The sequence below is a fragment of the Colossoma macropomum genome, unplaced genomic scaffold (genome assembly GCF_904425465.1).
Source record: "Colossoma macropomum unplaced genomic scaffold, Colossoma_macropomum, whole genome shotgun sequence".
In the NCBI taxonomy this organism is placed as follows: Eukaryota; Metazoa; Chordata; class Actinopteri; order Characiformes; family Serrasalmidae; genus Colossoma; species Colossoma macropomum.
The window spans coordinates 16,341,944-16,356,210 of record NW_023494809.1 but is presented as its reverse complement, the minus strand read 5'-3'; the positions used below and the strand labels follow the sequence as shown (position 1 = coordinate 16,356,210).

Sequence of the window (14,267 nt, the reverse complement as noted above, 5' to 3'; positions counted from 1 at the left end):
TCTGAAATGTACGTGTCAACCCCAATTTAACGAATCCGCTAAAGCTTGGCCTAACCAACAGTACCGAGTTCAGCTAAAGAGGAAACTTTCCTATCAAAAAAGGCCAGAGTTGGCTGACATCATCTCACATAATAGTATACAATACCAAAAAAAGTATAAAAATACGTAATACTTCAAAATATAAAGATTCAGTCAGCGTAATTTAATTATGTATGGAATAACGCCTCAATGTTGGTTTAGGAACCAATCCTTTTGCCACTGATGTTTGTATTAGCACATCTGTAGGAAATTGTGTGATATTAATGGAAATTAAAATCTTCAGCATCCCAAGCATGTTAAATATTTTGATCCGAAACTACTGTTAAAGCCACACTCTGATCAGTCAGAGCTTTTTTGTGAACATCAGCCTTGACCATATGACTAATGCCACTGTTTATAATGACAGCATAAACTAATCTATTTGTGTAAAAGTGTTTAGGTTGCTGTTTTTTTGTTTTTTTTTAACTGATGTGGCAGGTTCCCCACCGCATAAAATGATACCTTGGCAAGTAAAATCATCTTAAATCTAGTCAATATATCTAATATTTCTCATTTTGAGGCTGAGGTCATATTTCACCTGTTTCAAAGGTCTTGTTTTACTTGCAAAAAGTATCTGCCAATGGAATTGTCCAATGGACAATTTCTCAAAGGAAAAAAAAAAACTAAGAACTTCAACACCCTTGCAACAATTCAAACATGGAAAATATTGTATATATTGACAAGATGTAAGATGTTGTCACTTGCCAAGATATCGGCAGTGCCCTTTTGATCCAAAAACCAGAGTGTACCTTTGAAATCACACGCAAACATCCGATACGGAATCTGAGCAACAACAAATTGTCTGAATCCATAATGAAAACGAAACAAACCGATGCTTCTGACACAAACGAAGCAAATAAAACCAAGCAATCAAAAAAAAATAAAAAATCCACAAATGTCTTGTAAACCATTTTAACGACTCATCACTTTAACCCAAAGTGCAAGTTACTACTGTCTCCCAATTCAGTAGTGCTTTTCCTGCAAGTAATCTTTCATTTTGTTTGGTAAAGGCAGTTTCTGAATCAGATCTATGCGGGTGTACTGTCGGATGACGAATCGGCACAAGTACTGCAGCGAGCGCACTTGCATGAACCGGGAGACAGGATTGGTCAGTCGGACCGGGTACGTGGCTGACCCTGGTAGGCGCGATCTGGAATAACAAAATGCACCGTTTTCCGAGTCTTTTATGGAGTGCTCGATGAGGTCCACTATGGATGTGTGACCTTCTACGTCAGGCTGCTCATAAAAACTGAACCTGCCGTTTGAATGTTCAATTCGAGTGTGGAGTGTCTTGCCCTGTGATCGAAAGCTCAGACTGAGGAGATAGCGATCATCTGAGCTGTCGCGAACCAGAAAGGAACCATCCGGAAGGTCGAGAAGCTTGTCTTCAGCTTCCCATCGGGTTATAGGTCCCCAGTACCAACCCTGCTTGGCCAGTTTCTTCAGCTCCGCTGTAAGGCTCGTCACAACCATGGGTCCACTGCTTTGGACTGAATCGTACACCCTGCTAACACCAGGAGCGGAATTTGGATCAAAATTAAGATGATGTCTCACCCTTTCTGCAACGTGTGAATCCGCACCGCCAAAGCCCGAATAGGTTCTTGGAATTTCACTGCTGGAAAGAGGAGAAAGGGATGGGGAAAGTGAAGGAGCATCAGCTCTAGAACTTTGAAGGACTATTCCTGGGTTGCCAAGGAGAAGTCCGCTCACAGACTGGTCCATGAGCATATCTGACGACAGGAGGTCATGGTCGTCCTGGCCCTGGTCCACATTCAGCGAGTCAGCATCGACTTGTTCCATCACCTCCATGGGCGAGGAACCGTCCAAGCAGAATGAGTGAGAAGAATCAGGGTACATTCCGTCATCTAAAGGCATTGTGTACTGGATGTAATCCTGAGGTGCAAGTCCAATAACAACAGGCACATGTTCTTCGAAGTCACCATTCTGAGACTCCAAGTTCTTCTGATCATCGAAAAGTCCCTCTATCTGGATGTCATGGAACTCCTTTCTGATGCCATTCAGAGAGGGGCTGGGGCTAGGAGTATGAACCATGGCTTTTACCTTCACCTCCATCTTTATGCAGGCTTCCTCAGGGTCGACAGACCTAATAGGCCACGGAGAAGGGCTATAGTGATGGCTGCGGAGGGAGGAGGATCTTAAGGGCCGCTGAGCTTTGACTTCATTAAAGCTTATGGGAACTGAAGAAGAAGAAAAAGTGTCATCATCATCTCCAGAGCCCACTGAGGTTGACCCTCCTTTACCTTTCGTTTTCTGCTTAGTAGAAAGCCTCCTTTTTAAGGGTGCCCATAAGGCTCTCGCTCTTGGACCTGTTTTTGTGACCCCTTGCATCATCTCCATGGAGGTCACAGGCCAGCTCCTTGGTGTAGCAACCTCCGAAGAGCGAGTCGTCTTTTGTGAACTCGGAGGCCAGCGATGGTTTCTGGAGCATCATGAAATCTCCATCTTCTTTGCCCTTTATGTTGAACGGTTTTCTGAAAGTCTTAAGGCTGATCTTCTTCATCCTGATGTTCACTCCCAGGGGTGGGCATGGGAGGTGAGAGCCAGCAGATACTAACCAAAAGTACCTTCCATGTGACTGGGAGCTGCCAATCACAACACAACAGCCCTTGTCAACTGTGGAGGAGACAAAACACACTCATGAGTTGAACCAGGTGAGGGAAATTAGGCAGAATATTAACAGGACTGTAGGTTAACCTCCCTTGACATAGCCTAACCTATGGAGTTCTTTGTACTTGAAAACAATGATTAACTTGATTAACTATAACAGGAATAAATTCAGCAGAAAGTTCTAATATGGCAAAGAACCTGCTTTAAATGTTGACTGTAAGATTAAAAATATCATGGCTTTTAATGGCTTGCTGACAGTCTAATTCGTTTCATTTAAGGTTTAAAGAAGGCTTTCCTAAGAGACTGCACAGTCCAGCTTTTCGTAGACTTTTATACATTTAATATATTGAGGCTGTATATTATACACGTTTTCCAAGTGTACTTTAGTTATCTTTTCCAACTAAAGTGCCTGCATTCAAATATTAAAACTATTTGGGCCTTTCATAGGCATAAGCTTTGTGAGATGGTAGCTAGCTAAGCTAGCCAATCTGACGATAGCTCTTGCTAAAGTTAATAACACAAAATTGCCAATAAACACTTGGCTAATGTCAGTTAATCCTTCACATAATGTAAAACCAAGGAATTTGATGGACATATCTGTTTTAATAAGACATTATATTATTTCCGTAAATATGAACAAACTGCTGGCCTAGCTAAGCACACTAACGTTAGCTAACCTAACTAGTTAGCTAGAAAGAAGCAGGCCTGAGATCAGATTTTGTCTTTGTGGCTGCCTTGCTGTTATCATTTCTCTCGCAAAACAAAAGGCAGACGGATATAACTCGTTTATATGATGCACACGTAAAAACAGTAACGAAGCAAAATCAACTTTCGTAGATAATATGGCCAAAGCCATACATATGGCTAGCTAGCAAGCTAAGACAGCTAGCGCCAGTTAGCAAACCCATACTTACTTCAGTGGTTCGACAGCCTCTTTTTAAAAGAATATCCTGTTGTACGAGAGATTCACCACAAACAGAACGAATCCTTTACAAATTCAGGAACTTAAACAACGCAGACAGACAAAACTGCCGGCGTAAAAAATCCCAAAAGGCTAAAATGCTAGCTAGCAGGCTAACTTAGCCAGGTTTGCCAACATGCATTTGTTTCACATCAGCTAATTACGGAAACATCTTAAATACTCGGACGATAAACTGATCTGTTTCTTCTCGAAGGAAGAGCCGCTGCATTTCTCGCCCTCATCGTTTGCGTGAAGTATTCGTTTAACTTGCTGTGTTTCTCTCTAAAAAAAAAACTCCACTCGTTTCTTCCTTTCTTGTTGGCTTGCTGATGTTTTCTCTTTCCTCTCCTCCTCCTTTGTTGCCTGTTGCAGTGTGGAGGAGCACATCAACCACTAATATTACAATTATGCACAGTTATTTCAAATGAATTTATATTCTAAATTACAACAAACGATTCAATGCAGTCTTTAAAATCAGTCTTAGCACTTTTACCAGACCTATATTAATAGTTTGGATAATATTAAGTATATTTAAATAGAGTTAATTAACTATTATGCATAATAATATGGGCTATCATCTCTAAATAAGGACATTTGGTTACTGTTTATTCATGCTTATTATTATTATTATTTTTTTTTTACATAAACAGGAGGCTACATACTATGGAAACCTTACTGCCACGTAAAATAAAAAAATCCAGCACCTAATTATTATTTTTTCATTATTATGTGAATTGCTGTGCCATTATTTTGTGGTACTAAGTCATTATTTTGAAATACTAAGTCTCAAAATAATGACAATGTAATGACAATCAAAATACTGAGAAAGCATCTCAAATTAATGAGGTAGTATCTCAAAATATTGACTTAGTATGACAAAATAATAGCTTATTATCTCAAAATAATGAGTCTTTTAAAATAATAGTTTTTCCAAATAATGACTTAGTATCTCAAAATAATAAGATAATATTTTAAAATAATAACTTAGTAATTCAAAATAATGACTTAGTGTCCCAAAATAATGAGATTTCAAAATAATGAGATAAAATTTCAAAATAATGAGATAGTATTTTGACTTAGTATCTCAAAATAATGAAATAATATTTCAATGTAATGACTTAGTATTAGAAAATAATGGCAGAGCAATTCACTTAATGATGAAAAAATACTTAGTAGTTCTATATATAATACTAGTTCTGGATTTTTAAAATCTTAAGTGGTGCGAATGGGTTTCCCCAACATACAGCCCATATGGAAGAAAAATATATGTACATATATGTGCAATATATGCACATATGTTGATGAAACTTGTGTAATAGTGTCAGTTTTCAGTGTTTACATATATGTAAATATACTACAATCTTCACACATTTTGATATATGGGAGCTCCAACAGATGAAATTTGAGCAAATAAATGTACAACAATAATAACAAATGTTAAAATGCAGTTCAGAGTGATTTATGAGAGGAAGAAAAAGTATAATGAAAATACATGGACACAAATAATAAGAGCAGTAAAGGTTTATGAATAAGACTGGCCTAAAAGCAAAAAACAACATTTAGCAAAATTTATAGATGCATTAGTTTTATAGGGACAAAAGGAACAGTAAAATGACCAACATGAAATCAAAGACTGAAAGAGATTAAACTGACTTGTAAACCAGGTAAGAGAAGGGCTTGAATATTGATGGGGAATTTTTCAGAATTTCTGCATAATTGAAACATTGACATGTAAACAGAGTCATTCAGAGTGGTTTGATGTGAAATGGTTCATTGTAGAGAAACTGACTGACTCAGTTCTTTACAGTGGTGGTGATAGGAACCAGGGGTTGCAATGTCTACAAACAGCCATTTTTTTTACTATCCAAAACCACCAGGGAACCTACACAATCTTCTAAGTTTTTAAAATAGTGGAAAAAAAAGTTTTCTTTGGCGACTATTTTGCCTTGTAATGCCCTACATGTAGCTCTCCACCACTGATGTGTTTTAAGAAATTTCGTTTTAATCCAAAACCTTTTCAAACCTATCGTTTGTTTCAGGCATCAGGAAGTGTGTTCATAATCATTTCATGCCCCTCCATCAGAGGTGGATGTCTGGTTCCTTTCACCTCCACTGTGAACAATTCTGACTCTGTAAGTTTCTCTAGAACAGAGCATTTCACACTAAACCACTCTGAATGATATTGGTTACGTCTTATTGACTGAACGATCCAAAAGGTTTTGGAAAATTTATGCAATTCCCCTTTAAACGGCTGAAAGGTCCATATCTTTGGTAAATACAAAAGGTTGCTTCTCTAATTTTCATGTGTTTAACATAAGTTAAACAGTTCTAAGGGGAGCAGACAATTCAGTGATTGATGACATAGACTCCCTATATGCATTACTCTGTCTGAAGTCTTTTAGATGAGTCAGTAAATAGTGCTTCCTTAGTGAGAAATAAAACAAAGACACCTTAGCATCTTGAAACAGGAAGAAAAAACTAAATGTGTTTCCACAGTGAGACAATGCAGTTTTGGTGACATTATCAAAGTGTGATTTTAAATGTCAACTCAGTCAGGAATAATAACTCAATTCAAAACTTAAGGCTTAAAACCTAAAGCTCAATACTTTTGTCTCTTCTGTGTCAATAATGAGAATCTTATCTTCACTTCTTAATTACCATTTGATTTAGAAAATTAGAAAGAGCTTACCAGCTGATTTAGTGTACTCTCTTAATTAAATCAGGTGAGTTTGGACACTTTTTGGCATTCTAAAACTTGCTACGTACATAAAAATAACCATGTACTTAATGTCTGCTTCTATTTTTTCAGTCAGGCCACTTATCATTCAATAATGAAAGTATTTAGCATTATGTGAAAAACAACTATGGAGGTTGACTCAATGCTTCTATAATGCTAATTCTACCCAAGGTCAGCAAACAGGACAAAGAGAAGGGGCCCCATTATATAGCCCTGTGGTATGCCATAAAGAATGTTGTATCTTTTGCAACATTTTCTTTAAAACCCTTTTATGACAATTTCTACTAGAAATTTGATTCTTAGAAAGATAAAAACACAAAGTTTATTTTGTTATTGTCAGATCACCTATCATTCTATTTTGAAGGTTTTCAGAAATATCTAAATACGGGACAAATAGAAGGGACCCCAGTATAGAGCCCTGTGGTACACCATGAAGAATGTTCTTCTTTACATCTTTAACAACATATTTACTAACAAAGCAATTTCATGACAATTTCCTACTTCAAAAAGATAAATACCAGTTTAAGATATCACATTTCTCTATAATCCACATAACAAATGCAGCACCTATTCACAGGCTTAAGCCTTCATGTGTTGCTATTTTCTGATATTCAGAGTGTAAATCTGCAGTGTTAAATTTTTCTTCACGATATACTAGACACTCTCAAAAATATTTTCAATTTAAATTGCCATTTAGTGAAGGATTAGATGTGAGAGACGTCTACAGAGGTTTTTGAACCCAAATAACACATTCTGGTGAAATATTGTCCACTACATATTCACATATGATCTGTTTTTAAACCAAAAATCTACACAGGCGAATTGTTTTATTTTTTTCCTCTCATGTGAAAGCTGAATGAGCCAGAAATTATTTGCTCAATATGTCTGCAGCATCCCTCACATTGATTTAGTCCTTCAACTTGACTGTTTTCGCTGGGGGGAGGTTGTCAGAGGTCCCTGAGTGCCCACCCTAATATCCTCAACACTTGCAGTGGAGCGGAAGACATGTATTACAGGCATGTCAGACAGCGAGGGTCCTGGTGGGACCACTCGGGTTTTTGTTTTTCTGAGATTACTCAGAAAATATCCACCAACGCTGCCCGGTCCAAGGCCATTTATTGAACACATCACGGCTAACGTATTACCTCTTCACCTTTTCGCTTCGCGTGCGCTCGGACTGTAATAAGGTGAAGAGAGAGAACTCACGACTCCATCAGTCCTCCAAGATCCCCTTCACCCTCTTTAGGCAGAGCCCTTAAGGTGCCCACAAGACTTCGCATTAATTACACCAGATGGAGTCATGCTGGATGCGATGAGTCAGATAGCGTAACACTTGAATATAGAAACATGAATATTTACCTTTTTTAAAATTATTTATATATTAACTTTATTTTGGTAACACTTTGTGAACAAATATTAATGTGATTCAAATGTGTCAGTTGGATGCATATGAATAAAATATAGTACATCATATTGATGTAATGTATTTTATCCTGTCCATTGTTTTCAGTGTATTTTGATGCTTCGTAGGTGCACTTAAAAAAAGAAATGAAAAGGAATGTATTGAATTAACTTTATTTAAATGTATACATCATTAAAACATTACATATAATATTTTGTACTAATATGGTTATTACATGAAGTAAATGAACTAAAAAGCTTTATTGTGTTGAATATATTTGAATCATATGTTAATGATTTACAGTTTTAAAATAAAATCAACACAGCACTTTTTAAATTCAATGTAATAGTTCTGTTATTCTTCTCAGTTGTTTATGTTTTGGTGAGATATTTTTTGCAGAACATTTAAAACAATTCCAAAAAAGAGCGTAACATCTGTACACTTACAGTACAACAAAAGATATTATACTGTCTGTCTGTCCTTCTATCTGTCAGTTTGTCTGTTTGGCAGTCTGTCTATTTGTCCTTCTATCGGTCTATCTCTCGCTCTTTGTATGTCTGTCTATCCATGTATCTATATATCTATCTATCTGTCTGTCTATCTATCTATTTGTCTATCTCTCTAAATGTGTGTCTGTCCTTCTCTTTGTCAGTCTTTAATTGGCAGTCTATGTATTTATTTATCTATTTGTCCTTCTGTCTATGTATCGGTCATTCTATTTGCCTGTCTATCTTTCAAAGAACCAGTATGTTGTTGTCGTATAAGAACCTTGTAATTAATTTAATTGTTATATATAACAGCTGAAACCATAAAACCAGCATCTTCTTTCTTTATACTGTGTGAGAAAGAAAGAAATGGTCCAAAATGACTTTTAAACATTTACATTTAAAGTTAAGCACATTTTTGTCTTCTCCTGTTATCCTGTTACCGTTTCAAAGACATGGTGTGTGTATATGTGTTTTAGCATTTGTATCTATGAAAGAACAGAATCAGTAAGTGGAGTGAATACAGGTAGGCTGATCAGGTGTGTAGCTTGACTGACAGCAGAGGAGGAGGCAGGTGGAAAATGAACAGAAATAACTGTAAAGGTCACGGGGTCAGGGCGCCGAGGGCCCATTCTGAGCAGGTGCGCGGAAAGAGAGAAAGAGACTGATTTGGGTGATGAAGCCCTGGTGCGAGGAAGAACATGATGAGTGAAAAAGAAGCACAGACACACCAACACTGTCCACTTCCTGCATCCGCAGTGAGAGGAATGAGTGATCTCAGATAAAGCCTGATTACTGGAGCCTTTCACACTGAGAGCAACTGCCCCTCTGACTTAATACTGGATTACAGACTGAAACCAGACACTTCGCAACAAAAGCAGACTCCAGTGTTGAAGTAGGGCTGTACATAAAATTTAATGGCCAAAATAAAAATTTCAAGCTATTTTCAGCCGTAGAAATCTAGAAAAGAACTTGTGGTGTATTTGTATCAGCTATTTTTCATTACAATGTCTATTTTTAAAGATAATTATGAATTATACCAGAAAAAGAATCAAACATAAATGATGTTTTCCTAAAGAATGATTTCCTCCTTTCAGTTGCTTTGGGTGTTGGAAAATTGACTTAAAGGGGAATTTCACCAAATTTTCATTTGCTGAGAAAACAAAGTCATTCGGTGTGTTTTGATGTGAAACGGTTAATTGTAGAGAAACTTACTGACTCAGATTCTTTCCAGTGGTGGTAATAGGTGGTGAGGGTATTTCACAAAGCAGGATTCCTTGATTAGCTTGATAACTCAAAAAACAAGCCTGTTCAAAATTTCTTTTGGATAATTCTCAACTTTAAGCTTAAGTTATCCAGTTTACTGAGAAATACAGCTCTGTTAAATACCCTCCAGAGGTTGCAATGTCCACCACAGAAATATAGCCATTTTATTTACTATCCAAATCCACTAGTGAACCTGCATGTGCCTTCAGATTTTTTATACGTACTGTTAGTGATGGTAAAATAGTGGTAAGACTTAAAAAAGTCTTCTTTGGGGACTTTATTGCTTCACAACACCCTATAGGTACCTACCACAATGAATGGATTTTGAACATACGTTTTATGTGCTTCTTACGTTTTATGTGCTTCTTAAAACTATCGTAAAACAATGCCACAGGCATCAAACAGCATATTCATAACCATGTAATAACTTTCTGTGAGGGAGCTTTCAGAGGTGGACGGTTTCTCTAAAATGAAGCATTTCATATTGAACCACCTGAAAGAAATGGTGGAATTTCCCCTTAAATGTACATAAACTAATTATTTTTAATATTTGCACCTATCATTTTTTGGAATTTCTCTGTGTTCTACAATCCCAAGTCTAATAATGTCCCCAAATAAGCCTCAGCTACAGCAGTCAGGGCCTCACACATCGAAATGTTTGGTCGTACTGTTTAATTAAAGATTAATACTCTGACAAGACAGTCTGGATTGCTTGAATTATTTCAGCATGTGGGGAATAAAGCCCTGTCTGATCTCTCAGTATTGATCTTCAATGAAAAGAAGATCTCTTGTGTGTAAACATTCAGACTGATATTGATGTTGCGGTGGACAGTGCCATTTTCAGATACATTTACAGTGCAAATGCCAAAAGCTGTAGCGATCTCGCTGAAAGGAGGAAGACAAACAGTGAGGAAGGTAATATTACACAGAAAAGTAGCAGTGGTATGGCCAAAAATGTTCCTGGTTAAATTAATATAACTGTATAATGTTTTCATAAGCACTGACCAGCTACTTCATTAAGTACACCTCCATATTTCTACACTCACTGTCCATTTTATCAGCTCCACTTACCATATAGGAGCGCTCTGTAGTTCTACAATTACAGACCGTAGTCCATCTGTTTCTCTGCATACTTTGTTAGCCCCCTTTTACCCTGTTCTTCAGTGGTCAGGACCACCACAGAGTAGGTATTACTTAGGTGGTGGATCATTCTCAGCACTGCAGTAACACTGATGTGGTGGTGGTGTGTTAGTGTGTGTTGCGCTGGTCTGAGTGGATCAGACACAGCAGTGCTGCTGGAGTTTTTAAACACCTCAGTGTCACTGCTGGACTGAGAATAGTCCACCAACCAAAAACACCTAATGATGACCACTGATGAAGGACTATAGGATGACTAACACAAACTGTGCCACAGCAGATGAGCTACTATCTCTGACTTTACATCTACACTGTGGACTGACAAGGTAGGAGTGTGTAATAGAGTGGACAGTGAGTGGACACAGTGTGGAAAAACTCCAGCAGCACTGCTGTGGCTGATCCACTCGTACCAGTGTAACACACACTAACACACCTCCATTTGGGCTTAAATGAAATGCTGAAGCTTTTAAGAGGTGTGAGCAACAGTGAAGCAGTCCAGAAGCTGAATGAACCAACACCAACAGAATGAATTAAAACCCCAAAAAGGAGCATAATTAAATCGTTGAAGTACGGAGGCCTGCTGGTGACATCCCATATAAATAAAAATAACACATGGGAATGAGATCCTAATGCATGGCCATTTTAGTAAGGCGTGGGAATGAGATACTTAAGTCGTGGTTACCGCTTAGTAAGGCATGGGAATGAGATCATGCCTTACTAAGTCGTGGCCACAAGTTAGGATCTCGTTCCCATGCCTTACAAAGTCGTAGCCACTTATTAGGATCTTGATCCCATGCCTTACTAAGTCGTGGCCACGACTTAATTATCTTGTTCCCATGCCTTACTAAGTCATGGCCACGCATTATTTTTATTCATACAGGATGTCACCAGCAGGGCTCTGTATTGAAGTCATTCAGAGTGGTTTGATTTGAAATGCTCCATTTTAGAGAAACGTACTGAGTCAGAATTGTTCACAGTGAGAGTGATAGGAATCAATTTAATGCCTATAAAAAGGGTCCTATCTTATAAGCAAAGGCCTGGTGCAGGTTTTCATTCCAACAAAGCAGGAGCTCACCTGATCAGTTGTTGAAGTCTGATTAAACAGGTAGCGATTAAACAAGATTGGACACGCTGCTCTAAAAGCTCCCTCACAGAAAGTTATTACATGAAATGGTTATAAATACCCTGCCTGATGTCAAAGATATTGCTAATTATATATATATATATATATATATATATATATATATATATATAAATTATACATAGATAATTTTGAGAAGGTTTTGCCCTAAAACATATTCTGGCGTTCTGCCACTGGCTGCGCATTAGGTGTTTTTGGAGTTATGCACATAAGGCTCATGGGAGGTACATGCGTAGCCCCTAAAGAAAGGACTAATTGTGTGTTTATGTTGTTGTACTTTATTGCAAGTGTGTTATGTGTTATTGGGGTTATTTCGTATTTGGATATGTGGGTCAGTGGGTCTTTTGTGTCTTGGGAGGAGGGTTACCAGTGGCACGAAAGCCTTTGGTTAGTGGTAGTACATATTATAAAAAAAATATGTACATATAAAAATCTCAGTAGACACCTGTAGGTTCACTGGTGGTTTTAGATATTAAATAGTTATATTTGTGTTGTAGACATCACAACCCCTGGTTCCTATCACCACCACTGTTAAGAAAGCTGTGTCGACAATGACCCATTTCACATCAGACCACTCTGAATTATCTCAACAATTGAAATATGCATTAGAAGGTTTTGCACAATTGGTGGAATTCCTAAAACAAAATGAAGTACAAATTGACTAAGAGTTAGCTTAGCTGAGTAAAAATGACTGGACCCACTAATATGCTTGAGTAGAAGTCAAATTACTCAAAAACAAACAAAAATCTACAAATATACTGAAGAACATGTAGCTGTGGAAATGGAACTAAACATCTGTGTATAAAATAATACTCATCCTAGCGTTAAGCAGTCTCGAAAACAGTACTGAACCGCAAAGCTGAATGTTGTTGAACGCTGCTTACCTCTCAGAGCAGGAAATGCGCGCGCTGGCGCGGGAGTTGAAAACAGACCAAAACAAAACGGAGCTGCTCACAGCGAAGTGACCGTTACCTCAAATATGACTTCATTTAACATCATTACACCACGCTTGCCTTTTAGATAGCGCAGAACAGATCATGGAATTATCGTCACTTATTAAAAAGACAGGTAAGACGGGCTGTGTTCGATATAGCGAACTGCACTTGCTAACGTTACTTAACTGAAGTTACTGTAACTGCAGTTAGCTAACAGCACTTTCTGTTGTGATAAGTTTCATCACTGTAAGCCAAACATTTAGGTTTTTGTTATGTAGTAAACACCTCCAAGGCATTTCAGTCAGTGTTTTCATACCGTGTAAATCCTAAAATGCTAATAATCTTCTAAGTGGCCATATTTTAAAAATACTGCCACTTAGATAATTAGCTCCAAAAGAGCAGAAGAGAAACATTTCTAAAAAATCACATTGGTGAGTCTTGGCCAGTTAACGCAATAACGTCACTAATAGCATCGGATAGTTTATTATTCTTATTGTTAGTTAGGTTCATAGCTAGTTTAGTTAACTATATTAGTATGTGGAACGTAGCTAGCTAGCTAATGAGTTAGCTAGCAGACAGAAATCTGTTTATCAAAGCTACATAAAACTTTGAACACATTAAAATACTTTAGCTCTGCTGTTCAGCAACGTTAGTGGTATTATCAGCATTGTACCTTACGTGTAGGTTCATGGATAACGTTAACTTAGATAAATGTCGTATTTATCTGTATAACTGTGTATTTTGATTAATAGTGTCTATAACAGGTGCCCCTAGCTTTGTCTTTTTTGCCTGGTGGTTGCTTAGTTACGCTAGAGCGTTATAGGCTGCGTTCCAGTATGCTTAGCTAGAGCCTACTTGTGTTGTAGAACTAAGGTGCCAAGGTAGTGTACACTTGCAGCCTACCCTAAAGTCCATACTTGAGGTTTGTGGATTTTGGAAAGTGCGTAAGCATTCATTAATTCCGTATGTCTCCTCTACTTACTATACAGGTGCACTCTGTAGTTCTACAGTTACAGACTGTAGTCCATCTGTTTCTCTGCATACTGTTAGCCCCCTTTTACCCTGTTCTTCAATGGTCAGGACCACCAGGTATTATTTGGGTGGTGGATCATTCTCAGCACTGCAGTGACAATGATGTGGTGGGGGCGTGTTAGTTTGTGTTGCGCTGGTACAAGTGGATCAGATACAGCAGTACTGCTGGAGTTAAGTCACTCGGCAGTGTTTGCTTAAAAGGAACGTACAGTGAAATATGCTAATAACTGAGTGAAACTGTGAAATTTGTAAATAATTACAGTCTTCCATATCTAAATACTGGTCCACAGCTTGTGACCAGACAAGGCCCTGACCACAGTGGCGTCTGACATGGCTGACAGGGTCAGTCGGCTCCTCGATCAGACCGCATCAGTCTGGTGTCCATGTTAGGCTAATGCTAATCTCAAAAAACTGGCTAGTCCTTTATGTCCGCTGCCTCGAAAGCAAAGTGGACTACTTCAGTTG

At 37.9% G+C, this 14,267-nt stretch overlaps 2 protein-coding genes across 2 annotated transcripts in view; one reads left to right on the top strand and one right to left on the bottom strand.

Moving 5' to 3' along the window:
• Nucleotides 1-629: 629 nt before the first annotated feature.
• Nucleotides 630-4,023, bottom strand: LOC118799034 (suppressor of cytokine signaling 6). The gene is given in 3 exon segments (XM_036558714.1): nt 630-2,376; nt 2,378-2,712; nt 3,621-4,023. Coding segments are annotated over 2 exon segments (1,557 nt in total). The 5' UTR covers nt 2,600-2,712; nt 3,621-4,023; the 3' UTR covers nt 630-1,041.
• An 8,730-nt stretch (nt 4,024-12,753) lies between these two features.
• rttn (rotatin) overlaps nt 12,754-14,267 on the top strand; it is a 96,323-nt gene continuing 94,809 nt past the window's right edge. The window contains 1 exon segment of the mRNA XM_036558371.1: nt 12,754-12,903. Coding sequence (XP_036414264.1) covers nt 12,873-12,903 — 31 coding nt within the window. The 5' untranslated portion in view covers nt 12,754-12,872.